The sequence below is a fragment of the Hirundo rustica genome, chromosome 2 (genome assembly GCF_015227805.2).
Source record: "Hirundo rustica isolate bHirRus1 chromosome 2, bHirRus1.pri.v3, whole genome shotgun sequence".
NCBI lineage: Eukaryota > Metazoa > Chordata > Aves > Passeriformes > Hirundinidae > Hirundo > Hirundo rustica.
The window spans coordinates 87,584,676-87,604,908 of NC_053451.1; the positions used below are offsets into that span (position 1 = coordinate 87,584,676).

The following is a 20,233-nucleotide window of genomic DNA, read 5'->3' on the forward strand; positions in this document are numbered from 1 at the left end:
GGGCTGTTGTTTCCATTATATACTAACATGATATTGAGTTTAATGCTAGCATTTTTCTTATATGGCAAATTTTCTGGTTTTCATTTGACAGTGCCAGAAAAATAGAGCCTCTAAGAAGCTGGCTTAATTTCTTTCCATGAAAGCAGAGATGTCCTCTCCAGACCCTTCAGCCTTACTTATGAGAGAAGAAAATATCAACAATTTACTAGTTAAACCTCATTCTGAGATCTGTGCTATAATCACATCAACTCTGCTTCTTTTAGCTCTCTCTTTTAGATATCCAGAATAATATCCAAAACTGTCACATTTTATCCTCAATACACCCATGAAATAGAGAAGTATTGTTGTTTCAAAGATAAGAAAACTATGTAACACCCCAAGACTACATAGATAAATTAATGCATGAAGCAGGACAGGGATCATTCTCTGGTGCTGTGGCCAAATAATGTGAAGTAGTTCCTACATGTTGTTAAACTCTATTCTTGAAAGAATAAACAAACAAATAAATAAATAAATTGTCATACTGCCATTTGGGAGCCATCCATAGCACTTCAAATAGTACCTGGGAAAATATGGGTTGGTACAGGTGAAAATAATTCCAGAGGGTTCAGAGAACAAGTAGGGGATAAAGCACTTGTATAAATGACTCATCACCTGGATTTTCACTATAGATCAAGACTGGCATCAGTATAAATGAGAGAAGAGAGATAAGCAGCTTCAGGAAAGTGACCCATCTCATCCTAAACCAGGCTGTTCCAGAGGATAGTTAATCTCACTGTCCCATTCTGTTGGCTATACAGGCAACCTGCACAACTAATTTAGACAGCATGTGTAACAGCTGAACAGACTAAATTTAGTGATATGAACACTCTCTGAACACATAGGAGATGTACAGCAGTGTAAATCTAAATTTTGTTGTTTATCTGACTAATTAGCCTCAGTCTTAGTACTATACAGCATTTCACCCCAATTAGCTGCAGGAAGCACAATACAAAAACATACTTTCCTATCAAAGCACTCAGTCCCCAGCTGTGTTTTGGTGATATCCAGTTCTGACTCTAACTGAGCTGCTCTGTTTCTGAGGTGAGTAAAATCTTGATTCTGCACAGCACTGTGAAGTCCATACACATTAATTAGATAACAACTGTAATTCTCCAAGCATGCAGCCACATGCAATTATTCAAAGTTAAAAGGGCAGCTATATCATGTTACTGAGATTAAGAACATTTTTTCAAGCAAAATATAACACTATGAAGAAGAGTCTATTATGGTTTATCTGAGAAATCCGAAGCAGGTTTTTGGTATCTTCTGCCATTAATGTAGTCAAGGTACATTGGCCATTTGAAAATGCAGCTAGATATAAAACCATCTCTGTTTAAATACACTTGGAAAGAGTGAGAAAAACTACAATAATCTCCTGGTCATTTACTCACTGATTATTTTCTACTAAAGCAAGCTCTTCCTTGAGAAAGTGAATTTCAGAGTGTTTCTCTTGCTTTACTCTCTGTGACCGAAATTTGTTCTCACAATTGGAGTCAAGCTTAGATTCCAGGTTTTTCATAGATGTTTTGTTTTTTCATTTCCCAGTTGTTTTCTCAGCAGCTCTGCTTTAGAATGGTTTGACTCACACTTGCTCTGCAGATAAACAAAGATTTTAAAGTTTTAGGTGTATGTCTATCAAGCTTTCTGGCATTCTATTGGGGTAATCTTAAAAAAAAAAAAAAAAAAAAAAAAAAAGACAGAAATAAAAAAGGAAGTCTGGGATCAATGACAAAATTTGTCTTCACTCCAAGATGGATAATTAGCTTTATATTTTCCCAGTCAAAATCCTCTGTCAGATTTATAAAATCATCCAATGTATATATCTTAATATAAATGTACTCAATACAAATGACAAAACGCTATGAAATGTGTGGACCAATAGATTCTGAAGACAGAATCATTAATGAAGAGGAAGGAAGGAAGTTTCACATTTTGTTGAGGCAAGAAGCTATTGATTAACAGTTTGCATGCAGAAAATAACATGTGGTACTACTAACCTCTACCAGCATCACCAAGAAAGTGAGATTACATTTATTTCACTTACAGAAGCATCAAGAATAAACTGGGGGAAAGGGAAAATGAATAAAATCCAAAGAGATTAAATATCTATATATCTTTGAGGAAACAAACAAACAAAAAAGAATACCCAAAAAACCTAGTATATTCCACTGCAGAGGGAACGATGGACATACCTGAGACATAGCTACACAAACAAATTAAAAATAATTCCAGAGACTGAGAATCAGGAAAATCAGTATTGGGTCAGCTGCAGAGACAAAGAAAACTTCCTGTTTTAGTCTTAGCATAAGTAAGCTGGATGCTGTTTCCCTTCATCTTTTCATGTATGCAATATAATCTGACTAACTGGGTCTGTCTGGGGTGCTGCAAAACTTTTATTTGTATTTTACTCAAGCCTAGTTTACATTAAGCACAATAATGCTCAGCCAAAGGTCATGGGAAATCTATGAACTGAGACATCTTAACAAAGTCTCCACCTCTCCAGCACATTTCTCAGAAATTTCATAAGATAACCATTTGTGCGTTCAGAGGAGGAAGATACTGGAAGAACTCAGATCGTAGGCCAACAAAAGGGGTAACAAAAGGAAAAAGCAACAAAAAGCATTTGTCATTTATCAAAACAAAAGTCTATTTTTTTTTTCTTTTACCAAACTAAACTGAAAGGTTTCTTCATTCTGAAAGATCCCATTTTCTATGAACTGTCACTCAAAAATCCAGTTCCTTTGCAGATAAACAGTTTTGGTATTCTACATTTGTATTTCAGAACAAAAGAATACTGAAAACTGTAGACAGAAGATATAGGAAAATAAATATTGAACGAATATGTTCTTTCCGTATTAGAAACATTGAAAGAACAATATTATTCAGAATCAGGTTTAGTTTCCGCTTCTGAATATTAATATGCTGCAATCTAATAATGCAGATTCTGCACTGGAATACTGTGTAAAGAGCCTTATCTGAAAGTTATACGTGGCTAATGAAAGACTACTGGTTGAAAGATACAGAAAAATTAGTGAAAATTTCCCAGCTCTGACTGACTTTTCTCCAACACCCAAACTGCATTTCTGTAGTTTTCTTTCCCAAAACTGCTGCTATTCTCCACAGTCCCAGCAATCCCCTTCACAGAAGGATCCAGGGAGGCTTAGCCATATCAGATCTCATAAAAGTTTCAGATAAATGTCATATGCTGGAACTCTTTCCTGTCAAAAGAATCATAGAGGATTTCACAAGGATACAAAAGATATCACACACGTTTGGCTGGAACGCACAACCAACTGGCAAACAGCAGCTTCACCCACTGTGCTTCCAAAAGGCGTCAAGGTTTAAAGAGATTGCTGGAAGCCTATAAAGAGCAAGAAATTATCTCAGCTGGAGCAGAGGATAGACAGGTCAGTAACAGAGTCATACTGAAAATACCTGAACAATCTGAGTGTGTATGAACAACTTTTCAAAGTTTATCCAAACTGAATTTTAAAAGATGTGTGTATCACACATTAATTTTGCAGTTTTTGCAAAAATCAAGGTCAACAAAAACTGATTTCTAAGGGAAATTAAGAAAAGATTAAAGGTATTTATACATCCTAATATAGTCAATAATTTTTAAGTCCATGCCAAGTATTGCTAATAAACAGCTCCAGCTATTCTTCTTACCCAGTGACAAGATGTAAAATCTAAGATACCTTTCTGCAAAACAACAGTAATTTTAAGCCCTGACTTATGAATGTTCATAGTGAAGCCCTGCAAAGCAGTGAAGCAGTGTCCTTTTTAAAGAGCGTACAACTCATACCCTTTGAGGAGTAAGCCCTTGAGAAATGCCAAATTAAACATTTAAAATTTTGATAAAGTGATCATTTGTGATCCTAAAGTATATTTGGATCCCTTAAGTGTAACATTAACATAAACTTATTTTTCTAATACATATTACATAGCCTTTCTACATTCTCTGCTGTGGAAATTAAATGCTAACTTAATCATTCTTTGATTGCATCTAGCTTAATGCTAGATGGTGTAGATGTGACATTTGCAAGCACAGAGACTCTCTCCTAATCTATGTTTTGAGGCCTTCCACCCATACTCACAAGAGAGTTGCTTAAGGCAGAAATAGAAGACTTGTATGCTGCTTCTGTTGTTAAATGCTACAGTAAAGCAATATAAAACTCTACTAAAAAAACGGAATTAAAACAGCTTCCAAAATCCTACAAAATATCTCTATGTGATCGTGGGAAATTTTATGAGGCAGCAGTAATTTATTCTATAGTAAACTTTAATGTTATTTCTTCAAATAACTCCTGTATATAAAAACTAGAAGAGTTCTTGCTTCTGATAGTAAAATTAGCTACTGGCATTTCAAACTCTATTCCTAGAATTCTACTCCTTTTGCAGAGTTAATAAGATTGAGAATCCTGCTATGGACCACATTTTATTTTCAGATGAGATCCTCTGAGTTTAGCAATAAAATTTGGTTTTCTATGTAGATGATCTGTGAATGCTGAGATTCTGCCAGTCATACTCATGCTGTTGTCACCTGTAAATTCAGGCATGACTAAGAGATGAGGAAGTCACATTAAAGTGGAGTGCACATGGCAGCAGCAGCAGGTCTAACTAAAAACATTAAGAATTTTGTACATTTAAAATTAACTTAACCTGTGTTTTTCCTTTTTGAAAAATGCCTGTACTTTGCCCAGTGATATTCCTGGTCAGCCACTTTCAGCTCCTAAAGTTTCAACAGGTGGAAGAATGAATGTAGGAGGTTAACAGAGCAAAGTAAGAGGTAAAACACTGTGATTTGCTTGAAGGATTTACCAGAAATTACATCCAAAGAGATTGTTTTATGGGAGCACATCACATTAATTCTAGCTCTGTCTCACCCAAATAAAAAAGCACAAAGAACACAGAGCACTGCTGAGCACATTACGACTTTTGAATACAAACTTCTGTGTTTTAGATGTGTGCCTTACATGGAACTGTATGAAGGAATATGACATTTGGAATCCTGACCCAACGTTTTGACATAGTTCTCATGAAGAGGGCTGTTTATTCCTATACTGAGTAGAAGTCATGTGGGAAGGAACTAGAAGGATGATGTCACTGCTGTTTTCAAGTTTGTTGGACAAATTAGAACCACGTACCAATTTTCTTAAAGGAATGCCAAAATCTGCCACTCCACCTTCCTGTGCTGTTTTGTTATTGCTATGTTCTCATCCACTTTCTGAACACCCACAGTTTGGTTCCTCTGGAGTATCTAATGTTCTTGAGTAGCCCTCAGCGGCTTATGTGATGTTCAGGAAGCAGAAATGATCTGCAACAAAAATTGGAGAACCCCCAAACCATATTTATATGCTCACAACGTATTTCCAAAGACAAGGTATGAATTTTTCTTTAAGTTCTTCAGATTTTCAAGTGGGAAGAGGCTCTTTGGGACATCTAAAACAGTAAAAAAGAAGGCTGAGGACCTCTAAGCAAGAAGAGCAGGGACAGGAACATGACAGGTGACAAAGTACCAGATATGATTCAGGTATGTGGAATTGTGTATGACTTTATGCCTTCAGTGATTCCAAACCATGAGAGCATTTAATTCTTTTGTTTTCCTTGAATTTTTTTTTTTAAGATTTTTTTCCCCATGTGTGACTAGTGGAATTCTAATCATATTACTGTATAAAGTAAAATGCATATAGTTCATGGTGGAAATTCTCCCTGAAATAGAAGTGGCATTAAACATAACTTTAAAATATTACCAGATCATTTCAAGGGTGAACTATGGAAAGAATGATTTCAACTCGCTTTCTCCATCTGTGTTTCAAGGGACTCTATTTTCCCTTTCCAACTGTGGCTCTCAGACTGCACTGATCAGTGCCAGTCTAACAGGAAAAGCCTGTTTCTGCTTCATGGCATTTTGCTTCCCAACCTTCTCCTTGTTCACGGGCCTTCTGATAATTCTCCAAGAGCTCGCACTTCTCTCTCCAAACACATAAAGCTCGTTTATTTAATAATTTACAGTATGTAAGCTCCAAAAAACAGGGATATTTATAGATCTACAGATATGGTATTGGATATAATTTTACCACTGCAAATTTTGCCATTTAGTGAAAACATTGAGAGACTTCTCAAGAACCAGAGTTTGTTCAAGATGAGTACATTTTAATGATCAATAGACATGTGTTAGAATGGCTAGGTTAACATTAGACATACAAGGTATGGCAATAAAGTGTAGTAATATTTCTTTTTCCAAAGAGAAATTTCTTTAATTCCATAAAGTAATAAAGTCTCTGTATTATTCCCTGTCTGATTTTTTAAGTTTAATGAACACACATGTGCATATATATATATATATATATATATATATATATATATATATATAATCAGAATGAATTATTCTACATTAATATTGTACTAAAAAAAAAAAAAAAAAAGAAAATGTGTTCAAACTACTAAAACCAAATCAAGGTAATTCAAATGAATTTTGGTTAGGAAGTACATTCTTCTGTGGAGATACCTAAAAAAATCATTTTTAGTTAAAAACCAACAGTTTTAATTTGTACACTCAGTTTAGACTTCAGCACGTGCTTCAGCCTGAAAGTATCTCTGTTTGAATCTGGGGCTTTCAACTTTATATCATCAAGCTCAGTTTGGTACTTTGCTAGTTTTTAATATAGTTCCTATGGAGAAAGGTTTTTCCCATAAGGTTTAAGTATACTGCTTGTACCTCATTAAAAAAAGAAAAAAGGATTAGTGTTTATTGAAGGTCTGTGGCTTTATTAACTAGTTTTTAAGGCTAAATTATGTGCATTTTTAATAAACCAAATTTTCTTTTGTGAAAAATATGGGGTTTTTACTTATAAATAATGCTAAATCTTCTTAGAAAGAAGGAAAATGTCTGTAAAGGAATGTAGTAGTTAAAAAGAAAAAAACAGATGGTTTATTTAGCAGCTAGATTGTCATAAAAAAACCAGCCTGTCCCATTTAACAACAGAACTCAATCAGTTCCATCTCTTTTTACATGACAGTTTTATAAAAGGCTATATTTTAAAAAGTAGAAGACAGATTTTTTTTTTAAAATAAAAGTAATTTAATTATTATGGAATTGCTTGCATGCTAATTAATCAAGTGGTTATCTCCCAATCATGAAAAATAAAGCCACAAGTATTAGGAGAACAGACACAGAACTTCTGAGTATTATTGCTTGAGAAAATGAACAGAAGAAGGAAAGAGAACTGCAGAAAAGCTCTCTTGAACTGCACAGTTCTGAAAATTCTTCTGTGCAAAATTACTAGTAGAACTCAGCTGGATGATCAGCACAGGTCAAACCTACTGCTGCTGGTGTCAACGTGAGTTTTTTATTGTTGCCCTTAAACTGGAGCAGAACTAGAGCAGCACACAGCACAGCTGTAGGTACCAACACAGGATAGGTGTGATAACCCAACAGATCCCTTCCCTATTCACCTTTTGTGACTATTTGAATATTAGAACACACCTTAATTGCCAGGCTTTCCTGAAAAGTAGCAATCCTCTCTCTTCCTTCTTCCACACAGTCTTGCAAAGATGACTTCTCCACATTAAGTTGTGCAATTGTTTCTTTCAAAGTACTGATCTTCTCTTGTACAACAAGACTTTATCTTGAAAAGTTACCTGGATGCAATCAGAAATGTCTCAGTTTTTATTAATTCAAGGCATTTGAAATTAAAATTCTTTTAATACACTTCTAAAGCACACGGCAAAAGTTGCTCTTCAAGAAAGCACTGAAACATGCACCTTTTAAAAATATAGTAATAATATTCTATAAAATATATTTATAGAACTGCATTCATCTTTAGATCAGGGCCTTAAATTACATAGCTCAGAACAAATCTGTTTTTCAAGAGCAAATATTTAGATCATTAAAAGTCACTTTCTTTGGAATTATAACAAGAGTTTAAACAGAATTACTCTGGACAGAAGCAACAGGTAGACTGCAGCATGTAATTATAGATAAAGTAAGAGACTGTTTTCCTGATATTACTGAGGAGGTAATAAACTGGGAGGAGTGGCTGATACACCAGAGGGTTGTGCTGCCATCCAGAGGGACCCTCACCAGCTGCAGAAATGGCCCGAGAACAACCTCAGTGAAGTTCAATAAAGGGAATTCCTCAACCTAGGGAGGAACAACCCCCGGCTCTGGTACACTTTGGGGGGCACCCAGCTGGAGAGCAGCTTGGCAGGAAGGCTGGGGGTTCTGATGGGCATCATGTTGATCATGAGGCACCAGTGTGCCCTTGCTGTAAATAAGGAAAGCAGTATCTTGCTCTGCGTTAAGGAAAGTATCACCACTCAGCAGCTGTAGTTTTGGAGGAACGTATTCCTTGGCATTATAGGAATAATAATATTTGTATCCATTTCCTTTACTCCTGTAATATAAAAAGGTGAAACACACAGTACAGGATATATACTGCAATATACAATAAGGCATGTTTTCCTGATTTCCACCATCAGTATTTTATGGTGCTGAGAAGTGCTGCCACTGCCTTAGTGAGTCACAAATGTAACTGATGTGCTCAGACACTGCACACTGTTCAGCTGACAGCATGTGCTGTCACTGAAACTTACACTTGCCAGAGCTCTGCCACATAATTTTAAAATGCAAAAACCTTTCAATAATGAAAGAAAACAAGAGTTTTGCATTCAAAATATTACAACTTTCAGAAGCATATTTATTTCCATTCAGTGCCTTTTCTTTCAACCCATTTTAAAAAAAGATGACTGCAGAATATGAAAATTAGTCTATTGAATTTTATTATAAAAATTGGATCTGTCACTCACCGGTTTTTTCATCTAAACGCATCATTTTCTCTTGCTTAAGTTGCATTTCAAGTTTTTCTCTTCACAAGGCTTCACTGAATCTCTGAAAGCCTCAGTTCTGTCTTTTCATTCAATAAACTGGAAAAGCAGAAGCATTAAACAGAATTCAGACAGTGATTTTTTTTTCTTTTGTAAAGTTCACTAAAATTGCAAAAGATAGGAAAAACTTTCTATTTTAGACTGTTTGGGATATTTTATTCATGTTAACGTTAATCTCAGTATATTAAATTCTGAATAATCGTGTAAAGGATTACAGAAATATAAGAAGATTCTTTGCAACAGGTGATTATAAAAAAGTTACAAAAATAGTTAAAATAAAAATCATCCCCTGGGACATCCATTGGAATACCTGACCTGTTTCAAGTTATAACCAAGTTATCTGTGCAAATGTAGTAATATTAATGATTCTCACACTGTTCAAGAAACTGAAAACAATTATCAGTTTGGTTTGGGGGTGTAAAGAAAAAAAAATTTGGTAGCAGCAACTAGATTTCAACAATTCAACAGTGTTCATAAATCTGACAATTTATTATAAAGCAGCACTCACTGACATATGTTTTATTCCCTAAAAGCTTTGATCAAGTCTAGTTCTACTATACTTCTGAACATGGCTGGGAACTCCAGATGAGCAGCAGAACATAAGCCCTTTGCAAAGATTCACTTTTATTTCCTCTCATGAAAAGGCTCCAAGACTAAGAAACAGGTCTTTAAAACCAACAACACGACATTCACTAGTCTATGCATGCTTGCCTATTTTTATTTTAAAAAAAATTAAAATTTAAATAAAATTATTCATATGCTATTTACCAAAACCCATCAATTCCTGTAGTTTCTAATAGAAAGCTCATAACTCAAAGTGAATTTTACTTTTTCACTGAAGATGGTTTCCACCATATCATCATATCAATAAGACAAGAATATTTACATATAAATAAGGAATGAGGAAAACAATTTCATTCCAAAATGAAGGATGGCTCATAAGCAGATTTTATAAATTCTTTTCCCTTTGAGCCATATAGCAGTTACAAAACCCAGTGAGCACAGGCTGATGTCACTAGTCAAAATTAATGCAATTACATACTTTTACTTACCAAAGAGAAGCATATTCAGCTTCCTGTCAACTCAGCTCAGTTTCAGAATCCAGTACTTTTCTTGTCAATCTTTTCGTCTCAGTTTCCAGAGAAGCCATGGCATCTTTCATTAGTGCCACTTTGGACATCTGTTCTAACTGTTCATGATCTAACAATAAATATAATCAAACATTAACAGCTGAGGGGGAAAAAAAGAGCTGATCTATAGAATTTATTTCAATTTTTACTCTGTTTTTAGCACAAGAATTTTGCTGAAGAAGTAATGTCCAAGCATCTCATTTACTTACGGCCTGACTCAGTTTACTGAAGATAGTTGGGAAAGACCTGAAATGTGACTTTCACTTCTTCTGAAGGTAAATCAATTTCCCATCTTTTAGATGTCTGGGAATATTTTCATTTATCCATGTAAATTTTTGCTTGGTAATTATGTCTGGGGGCAAAAATTTTTGTCATTGATCAACATTAAATTTTTTCAGTGCAAAATAAAAGAAAACATTATGAGTGTATGAAGGTAGAAATCATGGTCTGGGACACAACATCACGAATAATGGCTTTAGGCCTCTATAAAGTGACACACCTATGCCAATAACCAGATAGAGAAATCACTGTAAAACAGTTGCATAAAGCACTATGTAAGCAAGTTATCACCGTGAGGCCTTCAGGTCTTTAGCTAAAACAAAGAATAGATCCAAAGCCTTTTGTACCGTCTCCAGCAAAGCTGGTTGGAAATCTTCAGTCTAAAGAAACCTCTATCTTTTTATTAAAATGCTCACACTTAACATTCAAAGGGCTGTCCTTTCTAAATTATTTGAAGCACCTCTTTTAAAGTACAAGAATTCTCACCTCATCCCTCTCCTCCTCGACCAAATTTTTCAGTACTAATTTCTGTGTTACTATAACCAAAGGTTAGTAAGCCTCTGGTATACGGTAACTTTTTCAATACTAATGCCATAAATTTCATGTTGATGCATCACCCTCAAAGGGTATCAAAAGAACTGAAAAAATATGATGAAGTACCTAAAACAGGGCTCCCAGTACTCACTACACATCATATGTAGGTGTGAGATTAAAGTTAATTTACTACTCAGAGCTATTTCACTCTATAGTGTATTCTTCATATCAGGTGCACTCCATTTAATATTATAAGCTGTGGTATTATATTCATAAGCTTGGCAGGATTTGAGAAGGATGAGGCAGGAAAAGAGGATAAATAAGAATTTATAACCACAAGAGCTTGAAGAAAGATAGACTGCAGAAACCAATGTTAATTTATTTAAAAATCAAGTTCTACCAAGACTGTAAGTAAATTTAAGATTTATATTCATTTTATTAACATTTTCATTTTCTGTTTAAGTCCCATTTGTTAGCAAACAACTGCACACACAAGTAACTTAAACCATATTAAATAAGACTTGCCAGAACAGTGCAATTACACTCAGCTTTGAAGCATCAGGTTTTAGTGGTACACAGTCATGAGATAATTCACATTTGAATGGATTCTCACTCTCTAGTCTAAATCCCTGCTCAAAACAGGGCCAGCTCTGAGGCTGTTCAGGGCTTTGTCCAGTTCGGTCTTGAAAATCTCCAAGGCTGGGGACTGCTCAACTGCCCTCCTGAGAAGTATTTCCTTGTATTCCGCCTGAACTCTTCTGGTTTCGATGGATGCCCATTGTTGCTCATCCTTCCACCAAGCACTGCAGTAAAACACCTGTTTATGACTTCTCGATGTCGCACCTGTTGGCAGGTAAGACTTAAGCCACTTCTACTCCAGGTGGAACAAGCCTATCCTCACTTGGATATAAGATCACTGTGGGTAACAGTGTCAAAAAGCATGGTACAGTCTTGAAATCACAGAAACACAGAACAGTTTTAGTTAGAAGGGACTTTAAAGACCATCCTGTTCCATACCCCTGCAATGGGCAGGGACACCTTCCATTAAATCAGGTTGCTGGGTGCTCCATCCAGACTGGTCTTGAACACTTCCAGGGATGGGGCATCCACAACTTCTCTGGGCAACTTGCTCCAGGGTCCCACCACCCCCACAAATTTCTAACTTGTATCTAATCTAAACCTGCTGTCTTCCAGTTTAAAACCATTCCCCCTCACCCTGTCACTACATGTTCTTGTGAAAACTCTCTCCCCAGCTCTCTTGTTGGTCCTCTTTGGGTACTGGAAGATGCCAAAACATGTTCCCCATGTTCCCTCCTCCAGGCAGAAAAACCCCATCTCTCTCAGAGTATCTTTGTAGTAGAGGTGCTCCAGCCCACCCTCATCTTCATTGCTTCCTCTGACTTACTCCAACAGATCCATGTCCTTATTATGCTGGAAACCCAGAGCTAGACACAGTCCTTCAGGTGGTGTCTCACCAGAGCAGAGTAGAGGGGAATGAGTCTTGGTAAGTAACATCCACTGCTCTCAGCCTGTTGTTTCCTGATAGCAACCAGGCTGGTCCTGCAGGATTAACCATGAACATCACCTGTATTGTATTTACAGTTCCACAAATAATTATTTTCCCTTACATTGTGAATAGTAGTTTCAAGTGCTTCAATTCTCTGTTCCAAATGAGCCTTTTCATTAAATGCAGTTTCTTGGGAAATCTATCAAACAACAGCAACAACAAAATCACATATAGTACAAGTCTCAACTCACCGCAGACTTGTAAAGCAATTAATTCTCAGAGCCCAAATAGAAATCCTTAACAATTTTAATTACACTGCTAAGCAGTTTTTGTGTTTAAATAACCTGTGGGGTGGGGCTGAGGTGAGATGGGACAGAATCAAACCTGTAACTGCTCCCTGAGGCTATCACATTCTGTAGGGATCCTTTGGAAATCTGACAGTGCTGTATCCCTTTTTATCTCCATGTGTCTTAATACAGATTGAGCTGTCGCAGTGCTTTTAGGAGTCCTGGGGCATTTTACAACTTCCTGACAAAGCTGGGAAATCTCCTCTTGTGCCTGTTTTTAAAAACAGTAGAATAACAGAAACATGGAATTGATAATAAATATATTACTGGGTCCTGTGGCTGGTAAATGTAGAGCAACCCAGAAATTGTGTAATATTGAAGATGAAGTAATCATTTGTGCATGCACAGCAGGACAGCACTTAAAAACTTACATTGAACTGCCAGATTCAAATCAAAGAATTTCCATAACTTTTTTTCCTATTTTTCAAACAAATACTTTGCATTCTTTCCTTTTTTCATACGAAGCCAAAAATATAATTTTTTCTTGCACATTACCTTGTTATTTCAGTTAATCACACAAATATAAATGAATTTACCTGTTCATAAAGACTGAGAATTTTGTCTCTCTCAGCTGGTAAAACTTTGAAGTTACCCTGAATTTCTGCCACAATGTTAATTTATTTTCCATGTTGACTCACTCTTCACGTTCTCTCAATATTTGCAAGACATCTGCATCAGAAACCACTCCCTGAAGAATAAGGTGATAGTGTTAAAGTAGAGAAACAAAACTTGAAAAGTTTTCTTATCATATCTGGCTTGAAACCTTTTATTATTGGCCCATTCCCATCTTATGCATCCTTCTGTTTACAATCAATTAGTTTTTCTTTCTGGAAGCTATAGCTTTAGTATTTTAACAAGAGATACATTTGAAAAAATACATTCCTCCTCTTCCAAAGTGATTTCCCAAGCTCACTAGGATGGATGTAGTCGTTTTTTTTAATGCTGCCACAAGAAGAGGTTCATTTGGGACTTGAGAATGTGCTTCTTAACACTCTCAACAAATTCTCAGTCTCACATTTATAGCAGTCTCTGTCCTTTTCCAGTGACTTAATAAAGGCATCAAGCCTTGAAGGTGCTCCATTGCTTTATTTCAGATTCTGTTTGTAACATAACCTGTATTAGCATAAATGAGAGAATGCATGCACTGAAATAAAACTTTTGTAATTACTGATACTTCAGTGTAAAATGGATAAATATACTCTTCAAAATGAAGATGAAGCAGATATCTAATTAAAGTAAATATCCATAAAATACTTTAAAGTAACCTCTGAGTGTCTGTATTTTCTCTTTTTTGTTGTATTGCAAACATCCCTGAATGTCCTCCTAATTAGGATCCAACAAGAAAGAAAGGGACATAATAGCTAAATGTTAATTAACTTGAAATACATCTGTTCAAAACTAAGGGTAGATTTGTACTGGAATATCTAATGAATTTTAAATGTGATAGAAAGTAGGCCACCATGTTTGTTTAAGGTCCATGAAAGGTGATTTTTTTCACTGGAAATAAAGTGATGTGCAAGTAAGTATTTTTGAAATCCAGAAAGTCATGTAAGAGCCTAAAACAGATTCTGAAGATAAACTGCAATTCTGAAATTCAAAATTGCACCTCAAATTCCATTTGTTTAAGAGGAAACTAATGCAATTTTGAGTCACTACAAAGAGTAATTTCTAGAAAGAGACTCCTACAATAGATTTTGGCATTCATACTAAAATTAATCATGTCCTAGGAGTACCCCTGACGACAAAGACAGCCTAGACATCTGTTACAATCACCATCACCATTGACATATCAATTAGATTAGGTGAATCCCATCATAATATACTGTTCTCTCTGAAAGAGGCACTTTTAAGTTCTGCAGTTAAATGCATTTCCCTAGTCCTAGGGAAGGGAACAGATCAGAGAAATTAAGCAAATGGCACCTTCGGTACCTCAGCGAGCGCTGAGGGCCCAAATATACACACAGAATTTACACACAGTACTTGCTCACTCACAATACTACTTTTACCAAGTAGCGAAAGAGCACTTTTTGGAAAACATGATAATATTTATATATCCTAAAACATATACTACACTTACCATGTGGTGGTTAAGAAATTACTGCTGTGACATATTTCACCACTGATTTGAAAAGAAATATGGATGACTCAGGGAAATACAGGCCAGTAACTCTTGCCTTGGTACCTGTCAAGATCATGGAGCAGATCCCCCTGGAAACTATCCTATGGCGTATGGAGAATAAGGAGGTAATTAGTGGCAGTCAACATGATTTCACCATGGCAAATCATGCCTGACAAATTTGGTGGCCTTGCAACAGGGGGTTACAGCAGTGCTACAAAGAAAGTGGCGAGGAAAAAGCAACTGCTATCATCAGCCTGGGCTCGTGCAAGGCATTTGACACTATCCTGCACAATGTCCTTGTCTCTAATCAGGAGAGACACGGACTTCACAGACGGACCATTCTGTGAATAAAGAATTAGATGGATGGTTGCACTCAAACTGGCCAATGACTCAATGTCCAGGTGGAGATCAGTGGTGCTCTTCAGGGGCTGATACTGGGCTGGTGCTGTTTAACACCTGTCAGTGACATGGACACAGGCTGGGAGGAGAATGGATGAAGGGATGAAGGGCTTAGGGGTGCTGGTGGACAAGAAGTTCAATAGGAGCTGGCAATGTGGCCTTGCAGCCAGAAGGCCAACCACATCCTGGGCTGCAGCAAAAGAGGCATGCCCAGCAGGGCGAAGGAGGTGATTCTCCCTCTCTACTCTGCCCTCATGAGACCGCACCTGGAGTGCTGCATCCAGCTCTGGAGCCCCCAGATCAAGAAAGGCACTGATCTGTTGGAACAAGTCCAGAGGAGGGCCACTAAGCTGATCAGAGGGCTGAAGCACCTCTCCTGTGAAGACAGGCTGAGAGAGCTGGGGCTGTTCAGCCTGGAGAAAATGCCAGGGAGACTCCAGTACCTAAACAGAGCTTACAGGAGGGTTGGAGAGGGACTTTCCACAAGGGAATGTAGTGATAGAGCAAGAGGGAATGACCTTAAGCTGAAGGAGGGAAGGTTTATATCAGATAATAGGCAGGAATGAAATGTTTTCAAGAAGAATTCACTTCTTCAGAGGGTGATGAGGCACTGGAAGAGATGGCCTGAAAAGGCTGTGGAGTTCCCACATCTGGAGGTGTTCAACATTAGGCAGGATGGAGCTCTGAGCAACCTGGTCTAGTGGAAGGTGTCCCTGTCCATGAAAGGGGATTTGGAACTAGGTGGTCTTTAAGGTCCCTTCCAACCCAAACTATTCTATGACTCTGGCTTCCTTGAGCCAGGAGCTCTGTAGGACAGAAGCCAAACAGCTGTGATGGACACACTGACTTCTGGCTCAGTACCAGCACAACAGCTTACCTAAAGAGCTTTCTAGCAAGCATGCCATCTCAGCACTTTCATTTTCTTTATTCTTGCTTTCCAAGATGATCATAGTATCTGTTGTCCCTACAGGTGTATGACTGAAAGTCTACAGGCAAAACAAAATGAAAGGTTAGAAATATTCTTAAAAATAATTTTTAAAAGATGCATTGTAAAATCTTGTACAAAATTATCACTAAGCCCCTTTCCTCATTAATGCTGATATAAATATTCATGACCACGGCTTTCATAGCAATTTTAATTAAATTTCTCTACTTGGTTTCATCTTGGGAGGTTTTTGTATGACTTTTATCTATGAAAATTTAACTTGCTGTATCAGGTTTATGATATAGAGCACAGTTCCTCAATAAACATTACTCAAGTCAAGGAAAGGTGCTCATATTTCTTTCTAGTTTTATGTACAAATGAATACCGAGTGAACAGTAGCTGCTACATCTTTTTGAAAAGCTTTTCTGTTGGGGGAGGGAGTTAAGCCAAGCTTCTCCTCCAGTGACACAACACTCTCTCCACACCTTGGCAGATAAAAAGATGACTTCCTCAAATAATGGTTAAATTCTTCATAGTTGTTTGAGGATGGAAACAGGAGGATAGATCATAAATTGGCACACTCAGACACATGCAATACCACCACCCATTGTTGTTTTGAGTGAAATTCTTTCAAAGAATTCTTTTAAAACACCTTTAACCCAAACCTTCCGGGCCCACACATGAAGGATAGGCCTTGCCTGTGATTAATGCAAAAGCAGCAGCAAAAGGCAGGGAAAGGCAGCATGAGCAATGCTTACAGGTCAGAAGATTTCAGAGACAAAGGCAAGCAGCCAAGTCTTGCCAGTCCAGCCCCAGGAGAGAGATGGGGATTCTGAAACTGCCACAGCTGATCAGGCAGGACTGACAGTGAACTCGGAGAGCTCAGCTGAACACCTCTACTCTAATGAGGTTCATCTCTCCCAGAAACTAATATCCAAGGAGACATTTCTACAGATGAAAACTCCAGCAATTGCCACACAATCTCTCAGGCCTGACAAGAACAAAATAAGTGTTAGATAAGACTGACTTAATCTAGTGAAAATAGCTTCCTTTAATTAAACCTTATCTTCTATCCAAAACCCATCTAATTTAGGTATCTATTTGTAAGGCTATGTGCCAGTTGTATCATCCAGAATAAATATTACTCTTTGCACTACACTTGTTCCTTGACAGCGTCAAACATTAGCTTTACACATAAAATAAACTCCAGTCTGAACTCACTCCTGACTTTTAATGCCAAGACTAACATATTAGTCATTGTGAAGTTAAAACGTCAGAGTATTACAAGGCTAATTAAGCTTTAGTTTATTCCGCCAACAAAATAATTTGAGAGAAATTACTTCTTACATTTTCTTATACAGGATTTCTTATTTACAGTACCTCTGGCTGCATGTATCTTCTTCTTGGAATAGCACAGACAGGGACAAGCAGACTGGTGCCTTTGAAGGGTGATGCAAAAAGGGTAAGGAGGCCATGTGAACCCTGAGACTCCTATTGCCTGCTCATGGCAAGGATATAAACAACCTTTGAAAGAGGCTGCTTTAGGTAGTCCCAAAGTCAAGCTGAGAAACCAGACAAAATGCGCTCTCCTCCCTGCTAGCCACTAGCACAGATTTAATATTCTGGAGAGAGTGCAGGGTGAATAAAGGGGTTTTCTGGCAAGCAGCCACTGTCAAGCACTCATGGATTCAGCTCGCCTTTTCAGACATTAGGGGTGAGTAACACCTCTGAAATAAAATCCCCACTTAAAGCCAGAAAAGCAATTGAAAGATTTTAACTTCCAGAAACAGAGCTAGAGAAACAAGTCTTTTGCTTTTCCCTTTCCCCATCCTGGATTTCAGATTTTGGCATGGCAGAAGAGGAGACTCTGCATTATCATGTTTATCTCCAAAAGAGATGTAAAAAGAGCATTTCACGTTTTCACAACTTTAACAAAATTGTTCTTCATGAAAATTCATTTTAGGAGTGAAATGATACATTTTAAATCGGTTTTGTTCTGATATGTCTAAGGTATCCTCTAAGGGACATATGGTGAGTGATCTTTTATATCTTAATGCTGGTTAATGTTGTGCAGAGCAGTTGCATTGCTTTTTGTATACAAAAAATGCTTTGTTGATCAAAAAAGAGATTAAATTCATAGACAGGATTGTTTTTTAAAGTGAAAACAATAATTGGTGTATTTTACAGATGCTACACCAATAGTAGTCAGGACATAAAAAAATTTAAACTTACAATCCAGAAGAGATAAACAAATCATGGTGTCCATTTACAAATTTATGATTTTGTTTATTGTCAGGATATTTCTAATTACCGTGCTGGATTTGTCTTCAACAATAGGAAGGCATTTATTGTTGCATGTGTATTTCATCCTTCAGCTTATCAGAAACAGACCCATGGACATCTGTCCACCTAGTACTCTACACACTTTACCTTTTTTAGCAAATTATGTTTCTAACTACGAAAATAGTTTTTGACTAGAAAAACACAGACTGCAACAGCTCTCAGTAGGTTTTTAGGGACACCCCGTGGCAAAATTACACATTGCAAACATCAAGTGCCAAAATGGAGACAAGTGGCCCCACATTTTTGGGGGGTTTTAGTAACACCAGTTGTCTCACAAGATGCATTTCCATACTTCTGACCAGGGCTAGAATGCACAGGTTCATGTTTGCATTTTGTCAACTGCCTTCAACATTGATATTCAGCACATTTTTATGGGCAAACTCCACATGCTTTATACCTTGTGCATTACAGAATAGTTCACCCCAGTGAAAGATTATTACCAGTCTAATTCAGCAAAAAGTGATGTCCATTTCAAATTGCTTTTAAAAAATCCTTTTTTTTTTTTCTTTTAATGTGACAGTACAACATTAAAGGTGCCAGCACACACGTTACATCAAGCTCTTTTCAGAGTCTATTTCTCTCACTAATCACCACCAGCACACATGTTGTGATGGTTTCTTACCTTTTCTTGCTCTACTACACCCACACAGCTCTTTTAAGGCAGAATGGAAGACAAAGGCATGTAATGTACCTTTTAGAAATACACATTCATGAACAAGAGAAATATAGCACATATTTGCCCATAGGGATACTACTGCAGATAAAAAACTTCAGCTGGCACTGAACATTGTCCCATGGTATAAGCTTAAGCATAGACAATAGCTTTTGAAGAAGAATTATAGCTAAGGTCTGGCAGACTTTAAGAATGGCTTAAATGCAAATCTGAAGACAATCTGCTGCCGGCAATACCTCTAGTCTTTGATCACTTTCCAGCTTGTTAATGAATTACGCTATTGACATTTAGCTTCTGTATCTTCCTGAGCACCATAGTGTATTTCACAACCCTCTGTGCATTGGTCTCTGTCTCCTTGTGAACTCATAAAAGCTTGTAGCACCCAGAATATCCTGCAGAGAGGAACTGCACATCTGGGCCTGGCAAGACAAATCATCCCTTTTATGCATTGTGCACCGGCACCTGTAAATATTGTGAGCAATGCCCGTAAGTATCTGAAGTGAAGGGGTGAAGAAGATGAAGTCAGGCTCTTCTTGGAGGTGCCAAGCAACAGGATGAGAAGCAATAGCCAGAAACTGAGGCACAGGAAATTCTACCTGAACAAGAGGAAGACCTTTACTGTGGAAGTGACCGAGCACTGCAACAGGCTGCCCACAGAGGATATGGAGTTTCCCTTACTGGGGATATTCAAAGATTGTGTCTGGACACAATCCTGTGCCATGTGTGCTCTGCGATGACCCTGCTTGAGCAGGGACGTTGGGACCAGATGTCCCACTGTGGTCCCTTCCAACCTGACCCGTTCTGTGATTCTATGACCTGGTCATTCTCCCTCTCCCCAGCTCCGTCCTGCGCCCAGTGCAGAGGGCCGTGGCGGCGCTGGGACAGGCAGGATCCCGGCACTCACCGAGCCCCGAGCCCCGAGCCCCGCTCTCAGCCCTCAGCCCCCGGCCCTCCCCGGCCGCCGCCCCCGGCCCTCCCCGGCCCTCCCCGGCCCTCCCCGGCCGCCGCCCCCGGCCCTCCCCGGCCGCCGCCCCCGGCCCTCCCCG

At 37.8% G+C, this 20,233-nt stretch overlaps 1 protein-coding gene across 1 annotated transcript; it reads right to left on the reverse strand.

The window, feature by feature from the left end:
- Positions 1-1,503: 1,503 nt before the first annotated feature.
- Positions 1,504-16,196, reverse strand: TSGA10 (testis specific 10). The gene is given in 9 exon segments (XM_040055268.2): positions 1,504-1,635; positions 7,532-7,686; positions 8,854-8,908; positions 8,910-8,970; positions 9,984-10,135; positions 12,503-12,580; positions 12,766-12,939; positions 13,265-13,329; positions 16,124-16,196. Coding segments are annotated over 9 exon segments (891 nt in total). The 3' UTR covers positions 1,504-1,557.
- Between the last annotated feature and the right edge of the window lie 4,037 nt (positions 16,197-20,233).